The sequence below is a fragment of the Microtus oregoni genome, unplaced genomic scaffold (genome assembly GCF_018167655.1).
Source record: "Microtus oregoni isolate MIOR12 unplaced genomic scaffold, Mior012 000041F_ref0000270, whole genome shotgun sequence".
Lineage (NCBI taxonomy): Eukaryota > Metazoa > Chordata > Mammalia > Rodentia > Cricetidae > Microtus > Microtus oregoni.
The window spans coordinates 15,540,973-15,561,558 of record NW_024543208.1 but is presented as its reverse complement, the minus strand read 5'-3'; the positions used below and the strand labels follow the sequence as shown (position 1 = coordinate 15,561,558).

General features: G+C 53.7%; 1 protein-coding gene across 8 annotated transcripts in view; it reads right to left on the bottom strand.

Annotated features, from left to right (window-relative positions):
• Window positions 1-4,068: 4,068 nt before the first annotated feature.
• Window positions 4,069-20,586, bottom strand: part of Whrn (whirlin) — a 93,652-nt gene continuing 77,134 nt past the window's right edge. For 2 of the 8 annotated variants that reach the window (XM_041632386.1, XM_041632390.1), the window contains 6 exons: window positions 18,735-18,767; window positions 8,586-8,657; window positions 7,235-7,769; window positions 5,561-5,742; window positions 5,088-5,210; window positions 4,069-4,772 (listed from right to left, as the gene is read on the bottom strand). In XM_041632386.1, the coding sequence (XP_041488320.1) occupies window positions 4,590-4,772; window positions 5,088-5,210; window positions 5,561-5,742; window positions 7,235-7,769; window positions 8,586-8,657; window positions 18,735-18,767 (1,128 nt within the window). In that variant the 3' untranslated portion in view covers window positions 4,069-4,589. Of the gene's footprint in view, window positions 4,773-5,087; window positions 5,211-5,560; window positions 5,743-7,234; window positions 7,770-8,585; window positions 8,658-18,734; window positions 18,768-20,586 lie in introns of those variants that run through there. The other 6 variants (XM_041632388.1, XM_041632391.1, XM_041632387.1 and 3 more) reach the window with 5 other exon arrangements.

The window sequence follows — 20,586 nt, the reverse complement described above, 5'->3', positions numbered from 1 at the left end:
CAGCGCCCCACCTCCCTAGTCACCCAGCAACAGGGCCACGCCTCCTACCCAAACACCGCCTGCAGCCCCGCCAAGGACCACCCCCTATCCCCAGGGACCCCTGCCCGGTGGCCGAGGTGCTTGGGCTGGGTGACAGAAGCCTACGCCCCCACTGTGCAGAGGTGGAGACTGAGGCCGACAGGGCGAGACTAGGGCATCCCGTTGTCCTGGCGTCCCAGGGGTGCGTCTGGGTCCGGGACCTCGCGCTCCGGATTCCCGGAGCCAAGATCCGTTCCCTCGCGCTCGCATGGAGCTCCCACGTAGAGATCCGAAACCTCGCGGGTCCAGTAGGACCCAGTTCGGTAGCGCTGTTCCCTCCCGGCCCCATCCTCCCGAAGGGGAAACTGAGTCCCCGATGGCCGAGCTCCAAGTCCCCTGGATCTCCCCTCTGGATCTCACCTGCAGCTGCTACTGCGCGCCCTGGTTTCCTGGAGTTGAGCGGCAGACAAAGGCCTCCAATCCGCGTGCGAGGCGGGGCGCGGCTGCTTTGCATAATGCCCGCAAAGCGCCCGAGAAGGTAGAGGGCAGGCTCCCCGGGGCGGAGCTTCTGCGAGATCCACCAATCGTAGAGATGCTTCGCCCCACCCCAGACTTTGGCAGTCGGCGGGATGGATCCAGATCTGGGCCGAAGTCTCAGATCTGCTGGTCTGCAACTCCCTGTGCGAGCCTGCCATGGCGCAGAAGGGGAAACTGAGGCAGGGAGGGGACGATGTCTGTGGGGGTCTACGTAGACACCGTGAGAAAGTCACCAAGTTTGAGGACGGAGATCTGCCGCTTCATAACTGTAGTAATAAATCGTGTGTTCATTGCGTGCTGTTGGGCTGCTGTGAGGGAGGCGGGGTTGACTTCAGTCTTCTGGCCCAGAGGTCAGAAAGGAGGCTTGGAAATGTGAGCCAGAGAGGGACGAGGGAGAAGTGATGTCTTCCAAACAATGGCGATGTGGAGTGTCAGACTGGCTTGGGCCAGTTCTGCTTATTACTTGCCAATGCAGAATAACAAAACTTCGAATTCAACACTGTCACTTCTGGGGGTGCAGAGGTGTGCAAACAGACACAGGTTCCAGACACTCTAGGATATTAGTTTATTTATCAACAGCCCTACTGCCCGTGTCTTCCCATGGACATGGCTCCCCCATTGCCTTACTGCCAGACACTCCCACACAGACAACAGCAGCAACCACAGCACTAGCTGGGAGCAAAACAGGCAGAATTTGAGGAAGTGCAAACTCACAATCTGTCTTTGTGCCACCTACATCCAGCTACCTCACCTCTCACCCCCTGTCTTCCACAGAGAGCTGCAGGCAATTTACAGGCCCTCCTTTGGGCAGGCTCATACCGTAAGAACCCAAACTCAACCTGTGCTAGGCCCAGACTGACCTGTGACTGTCTTCATTAATGACTGAAGTAGGAGGGCTAGCCCACTGTGGGCAGCACCACCCTAGGAAGGTGAGCCTGGTGGTACAGAGCACGCCAGTAAGAATGGTTCCTGCCTCAGGATCCTGCCTTGAGTTACTGCCATGGCTTCCCTAGGTGGACTGTAACCTGGGAGATGGAGTCCTTTTCCCCACTAAGCAGTTTTTGGTCATGGTATTTATCAAGTGACAGAAATAGAAAATAGAAAACGTTCTGGTTTGAACATGAACTACATCTCTGGAGCGGAGCAACATGGAACTCTCCTCTCCAAAGGTCCTGAACAGAAGGGGCGATGAGACTTGGTCAGGGTTCCCCAGTGGGGACGAGGGGCTCTGAGACTCTCCAGCTACCCACGCCCCATCTTTTCCACAAGAAAGATGTCGGGGAACAGATGCACACAGTTGAGGTGGACATTTGACTCATCCAGCCCCCACCACACTGAATCCCCCCAAAACATTAGTGTGGATGTCTGTCCTGAGGCTCAGGCTGCTGAGGGTCTGAACTTGATCTTCCTAAGTTCATTGCCAAAGAATTTGGAGGTTTAAATTACACTGGAAACCGGGTCTGGCTGCAGGTATTGGAGAGGTTGAGGCAGCAGGATTAAAAGTTCAAGACAAGCCTGGGCTATAAAAGACTGTCTCAAAATACAAAGTCTAAAGAACCAGGGATATAGCTCAGCCATAGAGTTGTCTCGCCTTGAGTTCAGTCTCCAGTACTGCAGAAAAGAGTGAGTGCAATTTTCTTGGAATTTGGGATGTAAAAACCACTTAGGACTATACCAGTAGACCCTTTCAGCAGAGCCAGGCTCAGGAATTCTGGGAGCAACAGCACCAGGAACTAATCCCTGCCCTACTCTTTCATGGAACTCTCTCCTCAAGGGGCTGGACCAAGTAGGGAGCTGGTAAATTAGGGCCAGGAAAATGTGTCTGCCCTTCAGGTCAAAGAGCAGCCAGTGACATCCTGGAAGCTCCATTGCAAACACACCACAAGCTCCCGGGCTGGAGGAGGTGGGGCCACACAGACCCCACGGGCAGGGCCTCCCTGGGCCTGTGGCTGTCACCACGTGGCCACGGAACTTGTCACCATTTATTGTGTATTTCTGGGCTTCAGGTGTGGGGATATGATCACTGTTGAATCTGCCTGGAACATCTTACAGGTGGAGACCCTGAGCACCAGCCACACTTCCTGGGGAGCTAAGCCTGGCAAAGCCCTCTGTAGTTGGGCAGGGGTCATTCCCTCATAGGGAAAGGAAGGAGCAGCCATAACCCTGAGAGGGGCTGAACCCTTGAGGGGACTGAGATCTAAGTCTAAATCATTAATAGAGACTTAGAACCCGGGACTTTGCAATACAAACGCTTTACCAATGAACTTCACTCCTAGCCCAAGAGCAGGATCTTGTACAAGACCATGGGACTGATGGCCCCCGCCTACCTCAGACAGATCCCTGGACCTTTTGGTGAAGGGCTTGCCACACCTCTTCCACCAGACATCATTATGACAAGAGGAAAGGACTCTTGGAATGGTTCTCAGGCAACAGGACAAGCTAAGTTTTGCCACCTCCCTGGCTGACCCTCTCCCCTGTGGCTGCTTCTAACCCCCACTGCCTTTGGATGCTGGAGCAGATGGGCCCCGTCAGGAGAAAGAGTAGGAGAGCCCAGGAGTCCACCCGGCTGTGGCCTTGTGGCCCTGAGTGAGTTCTCTAAATAGCTCTCAGTCTCTCTGTACCTCAGGACACTGTGTGATGAAGCTGAAGGTGCCCTCTGGGCAGTACCCTGTGCCGTGGTCCTCTTTGTCCTCCCTTAATGAGTCACTTGCTTATCAATCTGAGTTTTAGAGTTGGCATCCTGGACTGTACACAAGATAGCCAGTCGTGTGCGTGTGTGGGCGTGTGTGTACTAGTGTATTGCTAAGTGTGTTCGAGTGGGTGCAGGTGTATGCTTGTGCCTATGTGTGCATTCTCACGTGTTCGTGTGTGTGTGCATGCGTGTGTGTGCGTGTGTGTACTAGTGTATTGCTAAGCGTGTTCGAGTGGGTGCAGGTGTATGCTTGTGCCTATGTGTGCATTCTCACGTGTTCGTGTGTGTGCGTGTGTGTGCGTGCGTGTGTGCGTGCGTGTGTGTACTAGTGTATTGCTAAGCGTGTTCGTGTGGGTGCAGGTGTGTGCATGTGCCTATGTGTGCATTCTCACGTGGAAGCCGAGACCTCAGCTGAGACATGGTCTCTCACTGACCTGATGCTCGCTGATGGAGCAAGGCTGGCTGATCAGTGAGCCTCAGGATTACTGTGTTTGGGCCTCCCCTGTGTTTGGATTGCAAATGTAGGTAGGCTACCATGCCTGGCTTTTTATATTGGTTCTGGGAATTGAACTCATGTCTTCCATGGTTGTATAGCCATTTCTTTACTGACCAGCCCCAAGGTGTGTTTTTAAACATTCTGCATACAGCATACTCTATCCAGGAGCATACCTGTGTGCCCTGATTTAAAAAGGTTAACTTCACACTACTTAAGCTGGTGTTTCAAATTCAGCTGACAGTGCATGACAATCCAGGTGCCCCATCCCTCCCGTCTCCCTACAGTGACACAAGGCAATAGCACATCACATCACATGTGACCCAGCCTTGTTCAGATCGCTTTATTGAAAAATTAAAGTCATAAGCTCTGTATATAAATACACCGACATTGTTGGTCGCCTGAAAGGCCTCCAGGATAGGCTGGGGGTGCAAAGGGAATTTGGGGCTTGGAGTCCCCTGAAGCGCAGGAAGGGAAATAGATGAATAAATACCATAAGGACACTGAGCTAGGAGGAGGGGGTGCGACCGGTGTGAACAGGCGTGCTGGCGGCTCATTGTGGCACTGAAAGTCCCCCGGCAGGAAGCAGTCTGTGAACTCTCCTGTGACCTCACAGCCAAGACCTAGGCGTCTAGGGGTGGCAGCACCCCCATCCAGCCCAGAAAAAGGGGCTCTACCTTCCTTCCCTACCAGTTTTATTGAGCTCCTACTGTGTTTCTGGTGCACAGATTCTGATCTGACTCTCTGTTTGCCTTGTCTGACCAGGGGACCAGGCAGGGTATGTGTGTCAGGGTGAGATGGAAAGTCTGCCTGTGACCTTGTTCTACAGTCCTGGTCTTGGCTCCATCCCTAGAGCATCACGTTGAACTCGGTGACCAGAAAGTCAATGTAGTCTCTCTCCTTGGTCTTGAAGGCCTCGGCGATGATGCGGGCCGCCTCTCTGTGTTCCTTACCCCGAAGTGTCAGCCCGTTCACTTCCAGAATCACGTGGCCCACCTTGAGCTGCCCACAGTTATGGGCAGAACCTCCTCGCTGCACAGGGAAACACAAGTGGGGGTCATGTGGGTACCTGGTTGTGACACCTGCTAAGAACGCCCGCTATGATAAGAGGCTATGTTACCAACTTAGAGCCCACAGTCCTGGCAAAACCGGGGTCTGCAGAGCAAGAGGAGGCAACTTCCCAAGTTCTGGGCCAGGATGGAGTGGGGGTGGGAGGACATGTTCCTGCTAGCCTGCTCAGAGGGGCACTGGCTCTGTCTTGAGATTCTGGGTCACCGCTTCTAAGGGTGCCAAGGAAGAGCTCTTTAAGACAGGGAGACCTACACCAGGGGCACTTTGAGGACATACCTGAATTGTGACGATCCTGGGCAGAGGCTGGCGTGTGTTGGCACCACCCTCAATGGCGATGCCCAGTGTGGCTGCACTTTTCCTTACACGGACTAGAGTGGATGTTGGCTCCAGGAGGCCAGGCTGCAGGTGGGAAAAAGGTGGCCTTGAACTCCTCAGTGGAGGACAGGTGGAGCCTCAAATAAGACACAGACTAAGATAAGCACCTGGTGTCCTTGGCCCAGACTGCTGGTGTAGCAGAGACTTGAATCTTAGGCCTGACATCACAGACCGCCTGAGCTACCATACCATATTCGAGTATAGAAGAGCTGCCAGCTCTTGCTGCCTGGGATCAGGGCAAAGAGGGACTCCCGAATCTAGCACTATGGCCTTTCCGGATCATTCCGGCAATGCCCCCAAGGGCCGCACGCTAAGCGTCTCCAGATTCCCAGAACCATCCTCCACCAGGATCCTGTGTGTGCTCCCCCACTCACAGGTTTATTGGCACCCTCTGTGGTCCTCTCCGTCCGGGGCAGTTCCTTGCCATTCTTGCTCCTAGTGGATGCTGTCTGTCTGCCTCGGCCTGAGGTGCTGGCCTCTGTCTCCCCAGCATCCACACCACTGTCCTCACTTAGAGTCTGCCCACTGTCTGAGAGCTGAGAGAGAGTGGAGGCTGCTGGGGACAGACAAGGGGACAGAAACAGTCACGGAGGGACAGTGGGGAAGGTGGTGGGGCTGGGGGTGGTATCTATGGAAACTCACCATACAAAGATAAAGGGAAAGATGAAGGGATACAAGGGATGGAGGGTAGGGGATAATCCCTGAAACCAATCCCATCTCCTGACCACCTGATCTGCCAGCAGGGCCAGGCCTGATGGCCACTACATCTAGGACTTCTGCCCAGACCCCAACCATCGGCATACAGATGAAAACAGAGGCTAATGGGCCAGCCCTGCTCACAGAAGTGGGCTGTTGCTTTGCTGTTTAAATTCACACAATGTCGATTTTTAATGATAAATATTTAAATTAGGAGTTTTTTAAAAAGCTTATAGTTACACAAGAAAAACATGGAGGGTCTTCCACCTTGTCCTTACCTCGCCTCCTGTGACCACCCTGGTGTGAACTGAGTGGTAGCCAAACATATCCCATTCTCTAACCAATTAAGCTGCTTCATTCTGTGTATGTCACTGGACCCTGAGCTGGAGGCTCTTGCTTAAGAATGTGCACTGTAGATCCTGGTGTGTTGGGTCTGAATCCCCAAGAGTCGCTGTGCAAGCCTGGGTGCACTGCCCTTGTCCTAACCCTGGAGAGCGATACCCACCTAGGGTCATCACAAAGACCAGGAAAAGCACTGAAGGGCAGCCTGCTCACACGGCCTGGTTCTGCTGTGCATCTGCCTACTGCATCTCAAGCTTCCCCTGAGAAATGGAGACTAACAGAACAGGGCTGGCACAGGGCTGGCACAGGGCTGCAGGAGCTAAGTGCAAGCAAGGCCTCTAGTCATTACTAGCTTCCACCATCCCCTGCCCAGTATATCTACAGAGGTGTGCTTGCCAGTTGTTCCTCAGGGCAGGGACGCAGTGTCCATCTGTGCTCTAGGCCTGCTCTGCCCTGCCCCTGCCTGCCCTTTTCCTAGGCTCCCTAGTGGGCATCGTTTAACACTTCAACCACAAGATGGCAGCAGAGCCTAGCTAACTGCTCTACAGCCAGGGAGGACTTCCTCCACATCCTCCCTCACTGGCACCCCTGAGAGAACAGGGGTCCTAGACTGGCCCTGTGCAGGACTGACTTCTCCACACCATCGAGAGGCCCAGTGACGGGACCGTCATACCTTCTTTCTGCCAGACTGGTCAGGGGCACAGTCTTCCAGAGGAGGCTGTGAAATGGGCGCCAGGAGAAGGGGTAGGAGACCCTTAACTCCACCCCCACATAAACCCCACCCAGTGACAGTCCGGCCTGTACCTACTCCATATTACCAGGGGAAGGTGTCCCTCACTCAGTCAGGGTAGTTTGCAGCAAATGACTGGTCAGTGGCAGAAGTGGGATTCAAACCCAAGTCTTGGCTTCAGGCCATCTTCATGCTGGCCTTGAGCCAGACCTCAGGCGGGCAGACCCTTCTGCAGCACCTGGCCCTACCAGTCACCACAGAGCTGGGCAGCCATACTCACTGCGTGTCTGGGGCAGAGCCCGGACTTCATTCACGTCAGGCTCGCTATCCGGACGGTGCACCTCCACCAAGACAAAGTGCTGGTTTGCGCCCACAGGGGCAGGGTGATCAGAGGACGATGGTGACGGAAGGCAGGCCCCGGCCCCTTGGGTCTCTGCAGGAGGGCTCTTCAGGTGTGGTGGGGACTGGACCCGAGGGAAGGGGCCGATGGGATGCTGGTTAACCAGGGCCAGGTGGGTGTCCAGCGGCTTCCTAGACCTGGGGTGGGCATGGGAGACGGAAGCATAAATGGGCGAGGAGGGCGAGTCCTGTGCTGAGGGGGGCCCTGGGGTAGGTGCAGGGCCCAGTGGTGGGCTTCGATTCTGTGGTGCTGAGAAGACAGTGCCTGAGTGGCCAGCAGAAGACAGAGGTGTAGGGTCCTCCCTTCCTGGCTTCCGTGTTTGGTCAAGTCGGTGGTCGTGATCTTGAGCCAATGGTGGTGGGGGAGGAGGTGGCTTGATGCCAGGCAGATCTTCTGAGGGGGGTTTGACATCGTCCTGCCAAAAGACCCAACAGGAGTAGAAGTCAGAGCCCATGGTGGCCAGACAGGAACAGCGAGCGTGCTGGACCCGCAAGGACTAGGGCCCTGTGCCTCAGCTCCTGGCCACGCTCCGCTGAATAATGCATCGCTCGGTGGAAAACTGCTCCCTATGTCTCAGCAGCTGAGGAGTGCCAGGATCTTGGCAGGCGCCTCTGGGGATCCACTTGGTTCCTCTGGGAATTGAAGTTCTTGGCGTCAGCATGGGCTCATCACGAGTGACAAGACTTAATTAGGGGCAGGAGGAAGAAGATGGTGACACAAAACAATCATTTCCATTGCACCAATGATCTTGGCAAGTGGAGGTGGGAGGAAGGGTGGAGGCACCTGGGGTTGCAGGGCTGTGTGGCCACGGCCAGGGTGAGGTGCCTCTCTGAGCACAGTGCACCCACCAGCAGGTTAGCAGGGACGAGGGCAGCAGAGTGTAGCATGTGCTAACAAGGTGCCTGAGATGCAGTGCTCCCAACCCCTTTCCTTGGGTCAGCATCCACACTTGCAAAGCTCTGACAGCCTTGTAGACACTGTCTCAATGCTTTGACTAAGTCACCCGACTCACTCTGACCCCAGCTATGAGTGAGGTGCAGCGATTTCATCTCTATATTAAAGAAGGGCTAAATAGGCAACAGGGAGGTGGGACTAGAATTCAGGCAACCAGCTGGGTTGGCGGGCAGAGACTCTACACTCCCACCCACCCTGTGTCCTCTTTCTGTGGCTATCCCCAGGAGAGCCCAGGAGTCCGTGAGCAAAGCTGGGAGTATAACCAAACAGGTCTTACCACAGACACGTCCGGCAGGGTGTTAACGTTGCCTTGGGTGGTCTCGCCGCTTCCCTCCAGGTCTAACGTATTCTAGAAATGGACAAGAGACAAGCTGAGTAGGCAAGAGCCAGGAGGAGAGTCCACCTGTTTTCTGGTCCACGGAACCTAAGGTCTTGTGACTCCTTCCGATGGCTGAGGTTACCCCGGCAGACCCCATTCAAAGCAATGCTGTGACTTTTTCTATTAGTCACTTTGAAGTTTTCTTTATTAATATTTGTCAGGCAGGATGCAATGGAGTCCATGCCTCATTTTAAACTTGCTGTGTGTCCTAGGAAGACTGTGAACTGATTCTCCTTACGTCGGGTGGACATGATGCTGGGATTGAATCAGGTCTTTCCACTCTCATCAACTAAGCTACATTCTAAACCGTGAAGTCAATTCTTTGTGACCTCCTGATCATTTTCAGACCTCCCTTGAACTACTTGGAGATGCTGTCTGAGACTTGAACAGTAAGTGTTGTGCTCAACAGGTTTAGTACCTTCATCCAGTGGCAGACAGAATGCTGGGGGGCGGGGCACACAACAGGCACAGAGGTGTGTGTAAGGAAAGAGTGCTGTTCTATGGCTCCAACCCCAAAGGGGGAACTTAATGCAAAAGTGGATCCCATATGACAAAACATTCATCTCCTCCTTACTCCACACCGTGTGCGTGCAAACATCTGTGTCTGTCTCTGTGAGTGTGGTGTGCATGTGGAGACCTAAAGAGGAGTCAAATTCGCTAGAGCTGGAGTTACAGCCGTTGTGAACCACCCAGTGTGATCTCTTAGCCCTGGGCCCTGTTTGCAGAGCCTCACTCCATCCCTAGTCCACACTCCTTTAAGTGACTTTATGACGCCAAAGGCTTTCTCTGGACCAGCAAAGTGTGTGCTTCTGAGCTGGGTTCTCCGGAAGTGGGGGAATGGGGAGCTTCGGGAGGCCATCATCTCCTTCTCCCTCCAGATTATCAACCAGAATGGACCTGTGTTCCCTTGGCTAGATTAGGGGATGCATAAACAGCTAGTAGGTGTTAGTTCTCTGTGCCTGTGGGATGTTCCTGGAAGAAATCAGCCACAAATGTTATCTCCGCTATGCAGGCACAGTCCACACCACAGCCCCAGAGGAACGCCACAGTGGAGGAAGAGTGACTTCAAGGGATTCCCACTCTACTTTTCCTTTTGTAATGTAATGGCTGAGCCCAGGTCCAGGCAAGAGCAGTCCAGTGCTGAGTCTCGCCAAGACCTTCACCTGCCCTTGCGCAGCAGGGCTGCTTCTCAAGCTGAGCTGGAGAAAACAGAGGTCTGGGGCCTCCAGCCTGCAGTCGGAAGTCTTGGGGCTTCCCAGCTGCCAAGGTCTCCCGAGTGTCGCCCTCATGAATCCTCCTGTGTTCTAGAGCAATCCTGTAGGTTGCTTCCATGGACAATGCTGGCTGATGCAGGCACCTAGACCTGGCTGAAGTCTCCAGTGACCCATTAATAACGAATGAATAACCCCCAGGCTCTGGGCCAGCAGCTAGCTAGGGCTAGCAGCAGAAGGAGAGGCAGCACCTTGACTGGATGCGTGTGTGTGTGTGTGTGTGTGTGTGTGTGTGTGTTGTTAGCCGGGCGGGGGAGGATGACCTCGGAGGGCATCACATGGCTATCAGCATGTGTACACCGAGGGAGAGAAACAAAGCAAGGTTTCCTAGATGGGTCAGGGATGGACACTGCCTCTGTGAGCAGGAAGCCATGTATCAGACACTGGGAATGGTGTGTGCTTAAACGCGGAATAACACAGAGAATGCCTGAGTATTTCCTGCCAGCTCTTGGTCGCCTGGGGGCAGTGGGTTGTCCGGTATGAGGTCAAGTTTGCTTTCCACGAAGATTCCATTTGCTCATCCCTTCTGCCAAGAGGGAGCACTGCAGGCAGCGCAGCTTGCTCTTTCCATCAGCCAATTTCTTAGCCGGGCTAAGACACGCTCTGATGGCTCCCGGGTCACCTCCGGCATGGGGTCTACCTGAGCAAGCCACCCCTCCCCTTGCCCATTTTCCTCTTCTCTCACTCATCTCTGCTCCCCACTCAGCAGCCAGACAGTCCTCAGAAAAGAACCCAAGTACATGCTCCACCCAAGCAAGGCCCCGGAGCTTCCACATGTCACTTGGGAGACATTCCAAGCCCCCCAGACTCACTGTTGGCTACACGACCGGGCTCTTTCTTGCTGTTTCTCTGGTCTAACAGCAACCACGCCTGCCCCAGGGCCTTTGCACTAGCTGTTCTGACACATGCACCATTCTGATTCACTTCCACCTTTCCTTCGGTTCTCATCACTGAGGACTCCCAGGCCAGCCGTCGCCATGGGCACAAGAGATAGCACTGCTCATCTATCCTGACCTGGCCCACTTTTCTATACACAGGTCACATGCGCCTGTATTATCTCCTCTTCCTTCTGGGTATAAACTAGGGCAAGACTCAGGCCACTGCACCTTCCATGCTCAGAACCGTGGCTGCTGGGTCTAAATAAACGGATGAGTCTAAGAGTGAATGGATTGCTTGTTTTAGCTGCCGGGGCAGGGGCTGAGCATGCTGGGAGTTGAACCTCAGAAGCTGCGGGTGTTCCGGGGTGACAGAGGACATGTGTTTGCAAAGGTCGGTGATGAAGCCACAGTGGACAGGATGCTGAGTCCTCTTCACAGGCCACCCCTGAGGTTTTCCTGAGCTCAGATCCAGCTCTGCTGCTTATGGCTGTGTGACAATAGGGAAGTCATAAAACTCTCCGGGTAGCTGACCATGTCATGCAGTTAATCCACTAACCGAGATGGCTCTTCCCATAGGGCCTGGCCCTATACCTTGGAAGGTTTTCCTCATTAGAAATCCAGGAAGCCTTGCAAACTTCCCCCACAGTGGAAGGTCTACCAAGTATACTGTGGCCCTTGTGGGCGAGCCCCTCAAAGGGAGGGGTCATCAACATGGTGCTGTCTGGAAACACCCCGGGGGGATGGGCATTAGAGATGGCCTCCTGGCTGAGGGGAGTGGCGAGGCCAGTTTTTCCAGGCAGGTTCTTCCCAGAATTCCACAGCCAAGCTCTAGCCTCAGTAGGAGACACAGAATTCTGAAAATCCATGGTGTCTACTCCAAGGCCAAAAGAAGCCTTGGCTATAGGCATATACAGCCCATATCACCTGCTGCAGGGGATTCTGGGAGAGGAGGGGGAGATGACCGCAAGCAAGACTGGGAGTCTGGGGCATCATTAGTCATTCAGCAAACACTGACTATGATTTAGGGGGTGAGGTGGGAAGGTTCTGAGGGTCATGGAGGCCAGGTGAGTATCAGGTGCTTGGCTCTTTTCCTACCTTCCTTATGCAATTTCCCATGACCCTGAGGCAAGCACCATGGCTCTCCCCCATTGTCTGTCATCTCCCCTGTGATTATACATCTAGAGGAATGTGACAGGCCCAAGGATACATGGCCATTGTCCTGGCTAATTTTATGTCAACTTGACACAGTCTAAGAGTCATGTGAGAGAAGGAAACCAATTGAGAAAATGCCTCTATAAGATTGGACTGTAGGCAAGCCTGTAGGGCATTTTCTTAATTAGTGTTTGATGGGGGAGGGGGGAAGGACCAGCCCATTGTAGGTGGTACCATCCCTGGGCTGGTGGTCTTGGGGTTTGTAGGAAAGCAGGTTGGCAAAGTCAGTAAGCAGCACCCCTCCATGGCCTCCACATCAGCTCCTGCCTTCAGGTTTTGAGTTCCTTCGGTGATGGGCTAAGGATGTAGAGCATACGCCAGATAAACCCTTTCCTCACCAGCTTTTGATCGTGGTGTTTTTATCAGAGCAACAGTGACCCTCAATAGGACAGCCATTCTATAGTAACCTGTCATCCCACCTGGAAGTGGACAGAGCACCAGTGTTTCAGATGGGCAAGGGCAGAAGTGGAGCATACCGCATACCGTAGGCTCCTGGCTGGAGCGCAGAGCAGCACAGCTGGGTTCCGTCTGCCAGATCCAGACACTCTGCAGCCCCAAGTCTCCCAGGCATGTTCCCTGTACACCTGAAATAGCTGCAACAAGCCCAGGCAAGGAATAGAGCAGAACCCTAAGGACAGGCTTTGAGGTCGAGGCCACAGGGTATGCCTGGGTGTCCTGGATACTGCATCCCAATGCCAGCTGCCTGCGGCTTTCTCCACACCCGAAGGGCTGATGCGTGAGAATCCCCTCTGTTCTATAGCCCAGAATGAGGCTCAGAGAGGTCCAAAGCCACCCATCCAAGTCTAGAGTTCTTTAAGTTCCTCCCCACTGTCTCGGTCTCCAACCTCCACAAGGCTTTTGGGGTGCAGGACAGTCCCTCCCGTATATCTGACTGGGTACAGCAAGGTCCAGATTCTCACATATCTGCCTCAGAGCAAATGGAGATGGGAAAGTGGAAACGGGAAATGAGTGACCAGGATCTATCCTTGTGCTGACTTCCACCCAGGTACCGAGAACAGGCAATGCCAGCTTTGGGTATCACCAACGCCACCTCAGCAAAGTAATGCTCCTCCGCACACCGTACCACCCTCCCCAAGTCATCCCAGTTTCTGCCTCCAGCTCCTTGCTTACATAAAGGTGCTATTTTCAGCTCTTTGTTCTCCCAGCCTTGTTTCTCCTGTGTCAGGCCACTCCCTCCGTCCCCTCCCCCACCACAAAATGCATCTAAGGTCTGGCACTGGATGGACCACTGTCCACTCTGTATAAGGAGAAACTGAGGCACTGAATTTCAAAGGCTTCCAGAAGGCCGTGTGTGTGTGTGTGTGTGTGTGTGTGTGTGTGTGTGTGTGCCTGAGTCTGTGTATAGGGGCAGCATTTGATTTCTGCATGAGGGATGAGTATAAATAAGGGGGTAGGTAGGGAGAGGTTTCAAAGGTAAGGAGGGTTGGGGAAAGTCAGTTCAGCCACAGGAAAAGCAGATGCACAGAGAGAAAAAAAGCAAGGTGGCAGCAAAACCAGAGCTGGTATGAAAAGAGTTTTCCCCAGGAAAGGTGAAGGATGGTGAAATGATTTGGGGAGGCGGAAGTCCTGGCATTGCTTGGGACAGTGATTCCATCTTCAAAGTCAGCTGGGAATCTGTGAGAACAGTCCTGTTCCCTCACAGGCAGAAAATGAGAGCAAAGAGCTCTCACAAGAGCAAAGGGCACATTCGCCTCTGAGTACAGGGCATGGAGGTAGTCAGAGTACAGCCCAGCTGGGATGTTGCTAGCCAGACAGTGCGTCCTTCCGCTGAGGTGACACCTGGCCCTGCACTTCCCTCATTTATCCTGGGAAAAGGATGGCACACAGCGGAAAGAAAGTACGACTCACAAAAGCCAGGTCAGGAGGAGCCCTTAGGGCAAATGTTGAGGGGAATCAGGTCTCTGGAGAGGGAAGACGGGGACAGGCAGCCTGGCTCAGAACCTTCTTCCAACAGGAGTGAAGGTAGCCACCATCACCAGGGATCCCAGGGATCTTTGCTGTCACTCAGCTGTCTACAGCATCTCCCAGTCCTGTGCTGTCCTCACAACCACAGGCTTACTGATCCGGGGCCCCACCTCCTCACCAGGAGAGAGCTGGCAGCACCACCGCCATTGTGCCCCCATGGTTTGAGAACAGCATACTGTCAAACAGTTGAGCGCTCTGTCACTACTCAACAGTTGAAGCTGCTACTCTAGGAAGGGAGCCAGGGCTCCACCAGTTTCCAGAGGCTTGCAGCTCAAACGGCGCAGGACTCTTCCCAAGCCAGCACACTGCCCAGCTTCCCATTTGTCGGCTCTCTTGAGCCAACAGAGCTGCTATGTCCAGAAGAGCTGAGCTCATGGACTTGCTCCCAGCACCCTAGTCCTCACACAACGAGGCAGGTACTCTGTAAAGGCTTGGCTGTGGCCGAATGCTGCTGAGATGGAGGGGACTATTCCGCCCTGGTGATGGGATGGTTCTGGGGTGCTGGGCTGTGTGAGACTGTTAGAATGAAGTGATGCTCTTCTCAGAGGAGGGACACCCTGGGATTATGCTGGGGTGGTCCGTTCCCTGGCATTGGGCACTGTTAATCATCTGAATATGAAATGTCTCCCACAGCCTCACGAGGACTCCGTGGCTCACTGATGAGCTTTGGGAAGGGGATAGGACCCTGAGGGCTCTGACCCAATCAGTAGATTCATTCTTTGATGTAGTCAAAATAATGACAAAATCGGGACTTGGTGAAAAAAGGAAGTAGGGCCTAGACTGAGGATGTTGCGTCACCGGGGGTGTGTGTCTGTGAAGCTGCATTTTGTCCTAGCTTCTTTCTATTCTCCCTTCTGTTTCATGCCCCTTCCTCCAACATATGATCAGCTTCCCCTTCATCTGTTCTGGTCGCTATGATGCTCTGTGCACAGGCATGGGGCTGAACTCTCTAGAGCCAAAATAAGCCTCCTTCTCTTACGTTAAGGCAGGTAATTTGTCACAGCATGGAAGATCAAGGTATGTCAGCCCACCGCTTCCCTGGCCCTCTGCACACTCAGGTGGCTTTTGTCCCACATCCCATCACCCCCAACACCACTCTTCACGTATGCCACAGCTGAAGTCAAAGTTCCTAAACTGTCTTGCCTCATTTGGTGCCTGACTGGTGCCAAACTCCGGATCTTGACTGTCTCTGCGGTGTCCCAGCCATCATGCCTGGATCATCCCCTCATGGACCCTCGGGCACTGGATTAACTTGTTTACCTACAGTACTACAGATGGATCCCAGGGCCTGGCTCATGCTAGGAATATGAGCTACGGTCTCACTCCTTATGTAGGTTCCTTTGCCCAAATCTCCTTCTTCCACTGGACTTGTGAGTTCCAGGTGAGCAGGTGGATAGTAGGGCAGGCTTAACTCAATAAACATTGCAGGGCAAGGGCAGGCTGGACAGGTGAGGGAAGGAATAAAGGGTCTTCTGAACAGAGGAGTCTTTAAGCCTAACAATCAGTCCCAAGTCAAAGGAGGGAGCAGACCCACGCTCTGCTCCTTGTCCCTCTCTGAATGACAAGAAGATGTCACTCCAGTGCGTTCTGAGTCTCCCTTCTTCAACGTGCTGTAAAGAGGGAGGCTCGGGAACTGACGCAGCAATGCTGGGAGCCTTTTTTTTTTGCCTCCTTGTGTTAAGGATGAAGAAAGTGTGGCCTCAAGGATGGGGTACCATCCCAACAACCTTGGAAGCCCCAGGGCCCTACTCCAGACACAGCGGAGGTATTTCAATCCTGGCAGAAACATCCGGGGAGATAGTCAGATTCTGTGTAGTTGGTATAAGTGAGCAACAGCGGCCCTGACTTCTAGTCTTTTTCTGTCCACCCTTACATGCTCCCAACACACATCCACCCAGTTTCCCTGGACAACCCAAAGATACAGGTGTTTCCAATCCAGTGCACAGATGTGGAAACAGGACCAGAAAGCTTATGCCCAGTTGGTAGGATTTATGGCCGGGGCAATGGTGAAGATGCGCAGACGCTTGCAGGCATTTGTCTGCTCACACTGCAGGCCGGTGATTTCTTTAGGGAACGTGATGCTGTTTAGAGGCTGGTGAAAAAGCTCCAGGTTGAGTGGCAGACAAACTGAAGGAGGATGTCATTTGTCTATAGTGCGGTGGGGTGGGGGTTTACCTGATTGATGGCTTCTGCTCTGAGCAGATGTTGCTGCACAGTGGACCACGTGTAACCTGGAATGGATCACTCTACCATGTGACCCAGGGAATCTGGGTTCTGTGGAAACCGAACCAGGATGCCTGGTCCTCTGGGTCATTGGCAGCCAGGCGCCAAGACAAGGTGTGTTTCCCTGAGATACGGTGAAATGTTGGAAGCCAGTCCTGTGGGAGGTTGCCAATGCCATCTTCTGGGCTTGTGCTGGTGAAGCAGTCCCTGCCTGTCCCCAACTACTCTCCCTGCGACTGGGGAAGTCAGCTCACTCAGGAGTCAGAACAAGACTGGTGTTTCTGAGGATGTAGTGTATTCAAGGTCTGTGGGAAAGGGAGGAATGGGTCTGGCTGTCTTCTACCGATTCTACTGTTTGCAGCTCTGCCTTACTGACTGGGGGTAAACTTCTCTTCCATATCTTTCTCCCTCTGCTATAGCTCTGCAGAGTTGGAGAACACTGTCACCATCCCCTGACATACCCCCCTGAATACTCTCTAGCACCTGTGTGGTTTGAATGAAATGGCCCCCAGGGACTCATAGGGAGAGGCACTATTAGGAGGTGTGCCCTTGTTGGAAGAAGATGGGGGTGGCTTTGAGGTTTCAGATGCTCAAGCCAGGCCCAGTGTCACTCTCTCTTCCTGCTGCCTGCTGATCCAGACAGAACTCTCAGCTCCCTCTCCAGTACCATTTCTGCCCGCGTGCCACCATGCTTCCTCCATGATGATAATGAACTGAGCCTCCGACCTGTAAGCCAGCCCTAATTAAGTAAGAGTCACAGTGGTCATGGTGTCTCTTCAGAATAATAAAACCCTAAGACAGCACCATTAACAGAAAGGACACTTAGAATCCATGGAGCCATGGAGGTCAGCCATGGTCTTAGACGCAAGGAGACTAAAGCAAAGTTAGAGAAGGGCGTCCCCAGAGGCACACGGCACTGAAGGGCGTTGTCCCCTGCCCCTCACCCCAGGTGACCTGTGTGTGCAGAGTCTGAGGCAGGAAGAGCTGGCACTTTATCCACCCATTACCATGTCTCTTAGCAACTGACTGCACCACCTCGTCAGAGCCCTCACTATTCCCTGGGAATGTGTCTGTGCATCCCTTGTCCAGTCTCAGTAATTGGAGATCCCAGGTCAGGGCCTCGGCTTGTTCACAGGCTTCAGCACGTGGCTTGACCTGCTGGACTCACCCTGATCCCGCTCCACCGGCGTCCTAGACAGTTTATGAGGCAGGAGGCATACCCCAATCTCAGGGCCTTTGCACACACTGCTCCTCTCTCTCTGAACTGCCCCACTCCCCAGATGTGGGCGTGGCTCTCTCTCAAGCCCCAGTCTTAGGGCCTTTGCACATGCTGCTCCTGTTCTCTGTACTGCCCCACCCCCAGATGTGGGCGTGGCTCTCTCACCTGCTTCGGGTGGAGCCAGGCCAGTCCCCCAATCCCAGGTGCCCTGCCCTCTCTTTCTAATCACGTAAGGTGCCACTCATCTTGTCCTCCGCCATTGCTGCTGGCCTCTGCACTCCAGCTCAAGAGAGGATCTGTATTATTCTCTGCTGCCCCGTAGCTCCTGGGCTGCACACAGCACATGGCATGCACCCCAGAAAGATTAACAGAAAGGAAAGCAGAGGAAAGAGGAAAAGACAGACAGATAGGCTGACTGCTAGGTGATGACCAGAAAAGAATGTCTGGAAGAACCTGGGTCAGAGGACAGTGTTCACAACACCACACAGAGGCAAGCAGGCCGGGGACCCTGTCCAGTAAGCTGTGTGACCTGGGACAAGCTGCTCCCCCTCTCTGAGCGTCTCTGTAGCAGGAGGGTCTTAGTGCTCATGTTCATTGGGAAGGCCTCAGGAGACATGTTTGGGAAATGCTGGGCTGGACCTTAGAGAGCACACCACAAGTCCTAGCTGTCTTAAAGGCACCAGCATTCACAAGGGCTGAGTTGTGAGCTAAACTCCAGGAACCCTGCAGTGACCCCAGACATGGTCACTTCCCTCAAAAACTGGTGACCACATAGGGGCTACTGACCACACCTCTCCTGTTCACGAAAGCAGGGTGAGGCAAGAGCTGGACGTCATCTTCTCAAGTGGTTCAGGGAAGACTCCTATAAGATCAGCTACCCAAGCTATGGGGAAAGGAAACAGGAAGGAGAACATTGCAGACAGGCAGAGGCCATGGCAAACAAAGGCTGGCCATGCTCTCCACCCGTAGCACAGAAGGATAACCCTCTTTTCCTAAAACTAATCCCAGAGAGGCAGAGATACTGCTTGAGGTCACACAGCAAGTGACAGGGCTAAGCCAGGGTTTGAACCAAGGTCTCAGGATTTGAACAGAGGTCATTCTCCAGAGCCTGGGACCACTGATGAAGTGGTGACCAGAAGACAGACTGAACAGCAAGAACACTGGGTCCCCAGATGAGACAAGTGCAGAGGTCAGAAGCGGCAAGAAGGGTTAGCCCCACCTCTGCCCCCCAACCCCTGCAGAAGGACGAGGACGGTACCTCCATCAGGTCTATAAGCCACAGCAGCCGCTCCTAGGGAGGGTGGATGGGCAAAAGGCAAAAAAGAAAAAATACATGACATGAATGTCAGGGGATCAAGAAGCTTCAGCACAGTGACCCCTCCCCAACACACAAGCCTACTGAAGGGAGTAGTGGGGTCCTTAGAGGAAGCAGGAAGGCCCTGTTGCTCTGGAGAGCCAATGCCATCCTCCCGAGGGGTGTCTAAAGGTCGGTGACTTGGGGCAGGTGTGGCCATCACCTGCTGAGAACAGGCTGGAGACTTTGGTCCAGCAGGCTAGGTCCTCAGGGATCAGCAGCAGTCCTAGAACTGAGCCTCAGAGAGTGCCTTGTAAAGTCCCTGGGAAAGGGCAAAAGGGAGGGGCAGCATCCCCAGCCCAGTGCCTCCCAGAGCCTTTGTGGATGTACCTGCCTGGTCAGCACATCTCTAAGGTGTTGCCCAAGCAGGAAGGGCAGCGGGAAAGGCAAGGCTCTCCGAGGGCTGTGGCCACATTCCATGGATTCTAGTACGGTCCAAGACAGCTTTCTCTTTCTGTTCTCCCTACAAGTTGGGAATTTAGCATAACAATTCCCCTACAAGGGAGGAAACTGAGGCACAGAGAGGTAAGGGGACTTTCCTACCTGCAAGTCTCTCTTAGGCCCCACCCCAGGAGTTCCTCTCTACCTGGGGACATGGGTAAGTCCTGTTCTGACATTCTGACTGGTCCCCATTTTAGAAACAGTGCAAAGGGACGTTGGGGTGCCCTCCCATTTGCCCAGAATCTGCTTGTGCAGAGCCACTCTTGATATATGATCTGCTGTGCCCAAGGTGTGCCCTGTGCACTGGGCACTATGGGTGTTGTTCTGACTTCTCAGAGATGGGAAGGCCACTGCTGCTCTCTGCAGAGCTCTGCTCTTGTCCCGCAGCCTGCTCTGTCCTCAGGACCTCAGGCTGCTGCAGCCAGAGCTATCAGGACCTTATGCAGTTTATATACACATGGGGAAACTGAGGCACAAGGAGACTAAGACTCAAACCCAGATTTGCTGCCTCCTGGACCAGAAGACGTTTCCACTGTGGCACTCTGGTCCTGACTGTGCAGCCTGCTACATACAGGTTTAACCTGTGTGTAACTCCCGGGGTTTTAGAGCTACCCTTGGTTGCAACACATGAACATTTTAAGGCCAAGGTCATAAGAGCTCAGACTCAGAGAAGAGTAAAATGCAGACCAGGACCCCTAGCCTGAAATCATCTCATCATGAGCTGTTACACAGCCTGAAGTTGGAGCAAACCTAGCAATATAGGGGCAGGGCCTCTGTCCAGCTCTGGATCTGATGATCTGAAAAACAGCTGCTGGCCTATTCAGAGCCTGGAGGGAGGCACGGCGATCTCTGGCGTTACCTCAAGAAAGAACAAGGACCCTTGAAGAAGAGATGGGGTCCTCCAGACACCAGAGCTCTGGTGTTAAGCCATGTGAGAAACCAGAATGCCTAGGTGTGAAGGCTGCTCGCTGTGGGTCACCCGACGGTCATCAGGAATCTCATCCCTCCTGCAGGTCAGCCTGCCATTGAAGTCACTGAGCTCTGGCTTCAGAGCCACCACGACCTCCCGCCCTTTTCAAGGGCGACAAGAGCAGCTCTGTGCCTCCAGCCCACCCACCTGACACTCCCTCCTGTAAGACACCTGGCTGTCCCCTGATAAGAAACAAGGCATTTGTTGTTGGCGTGGTAGCATCCGTCAGGAGGCAGAGGCAAAAGTCAAAAGAGATCTCTGTGAGTCTGAGGCCAGCCTGGTTCCATAGCAAGTTCCAGGCCGGCCAGGGATGCATATGTCTCAAAACAAAAACAAACAAACAAA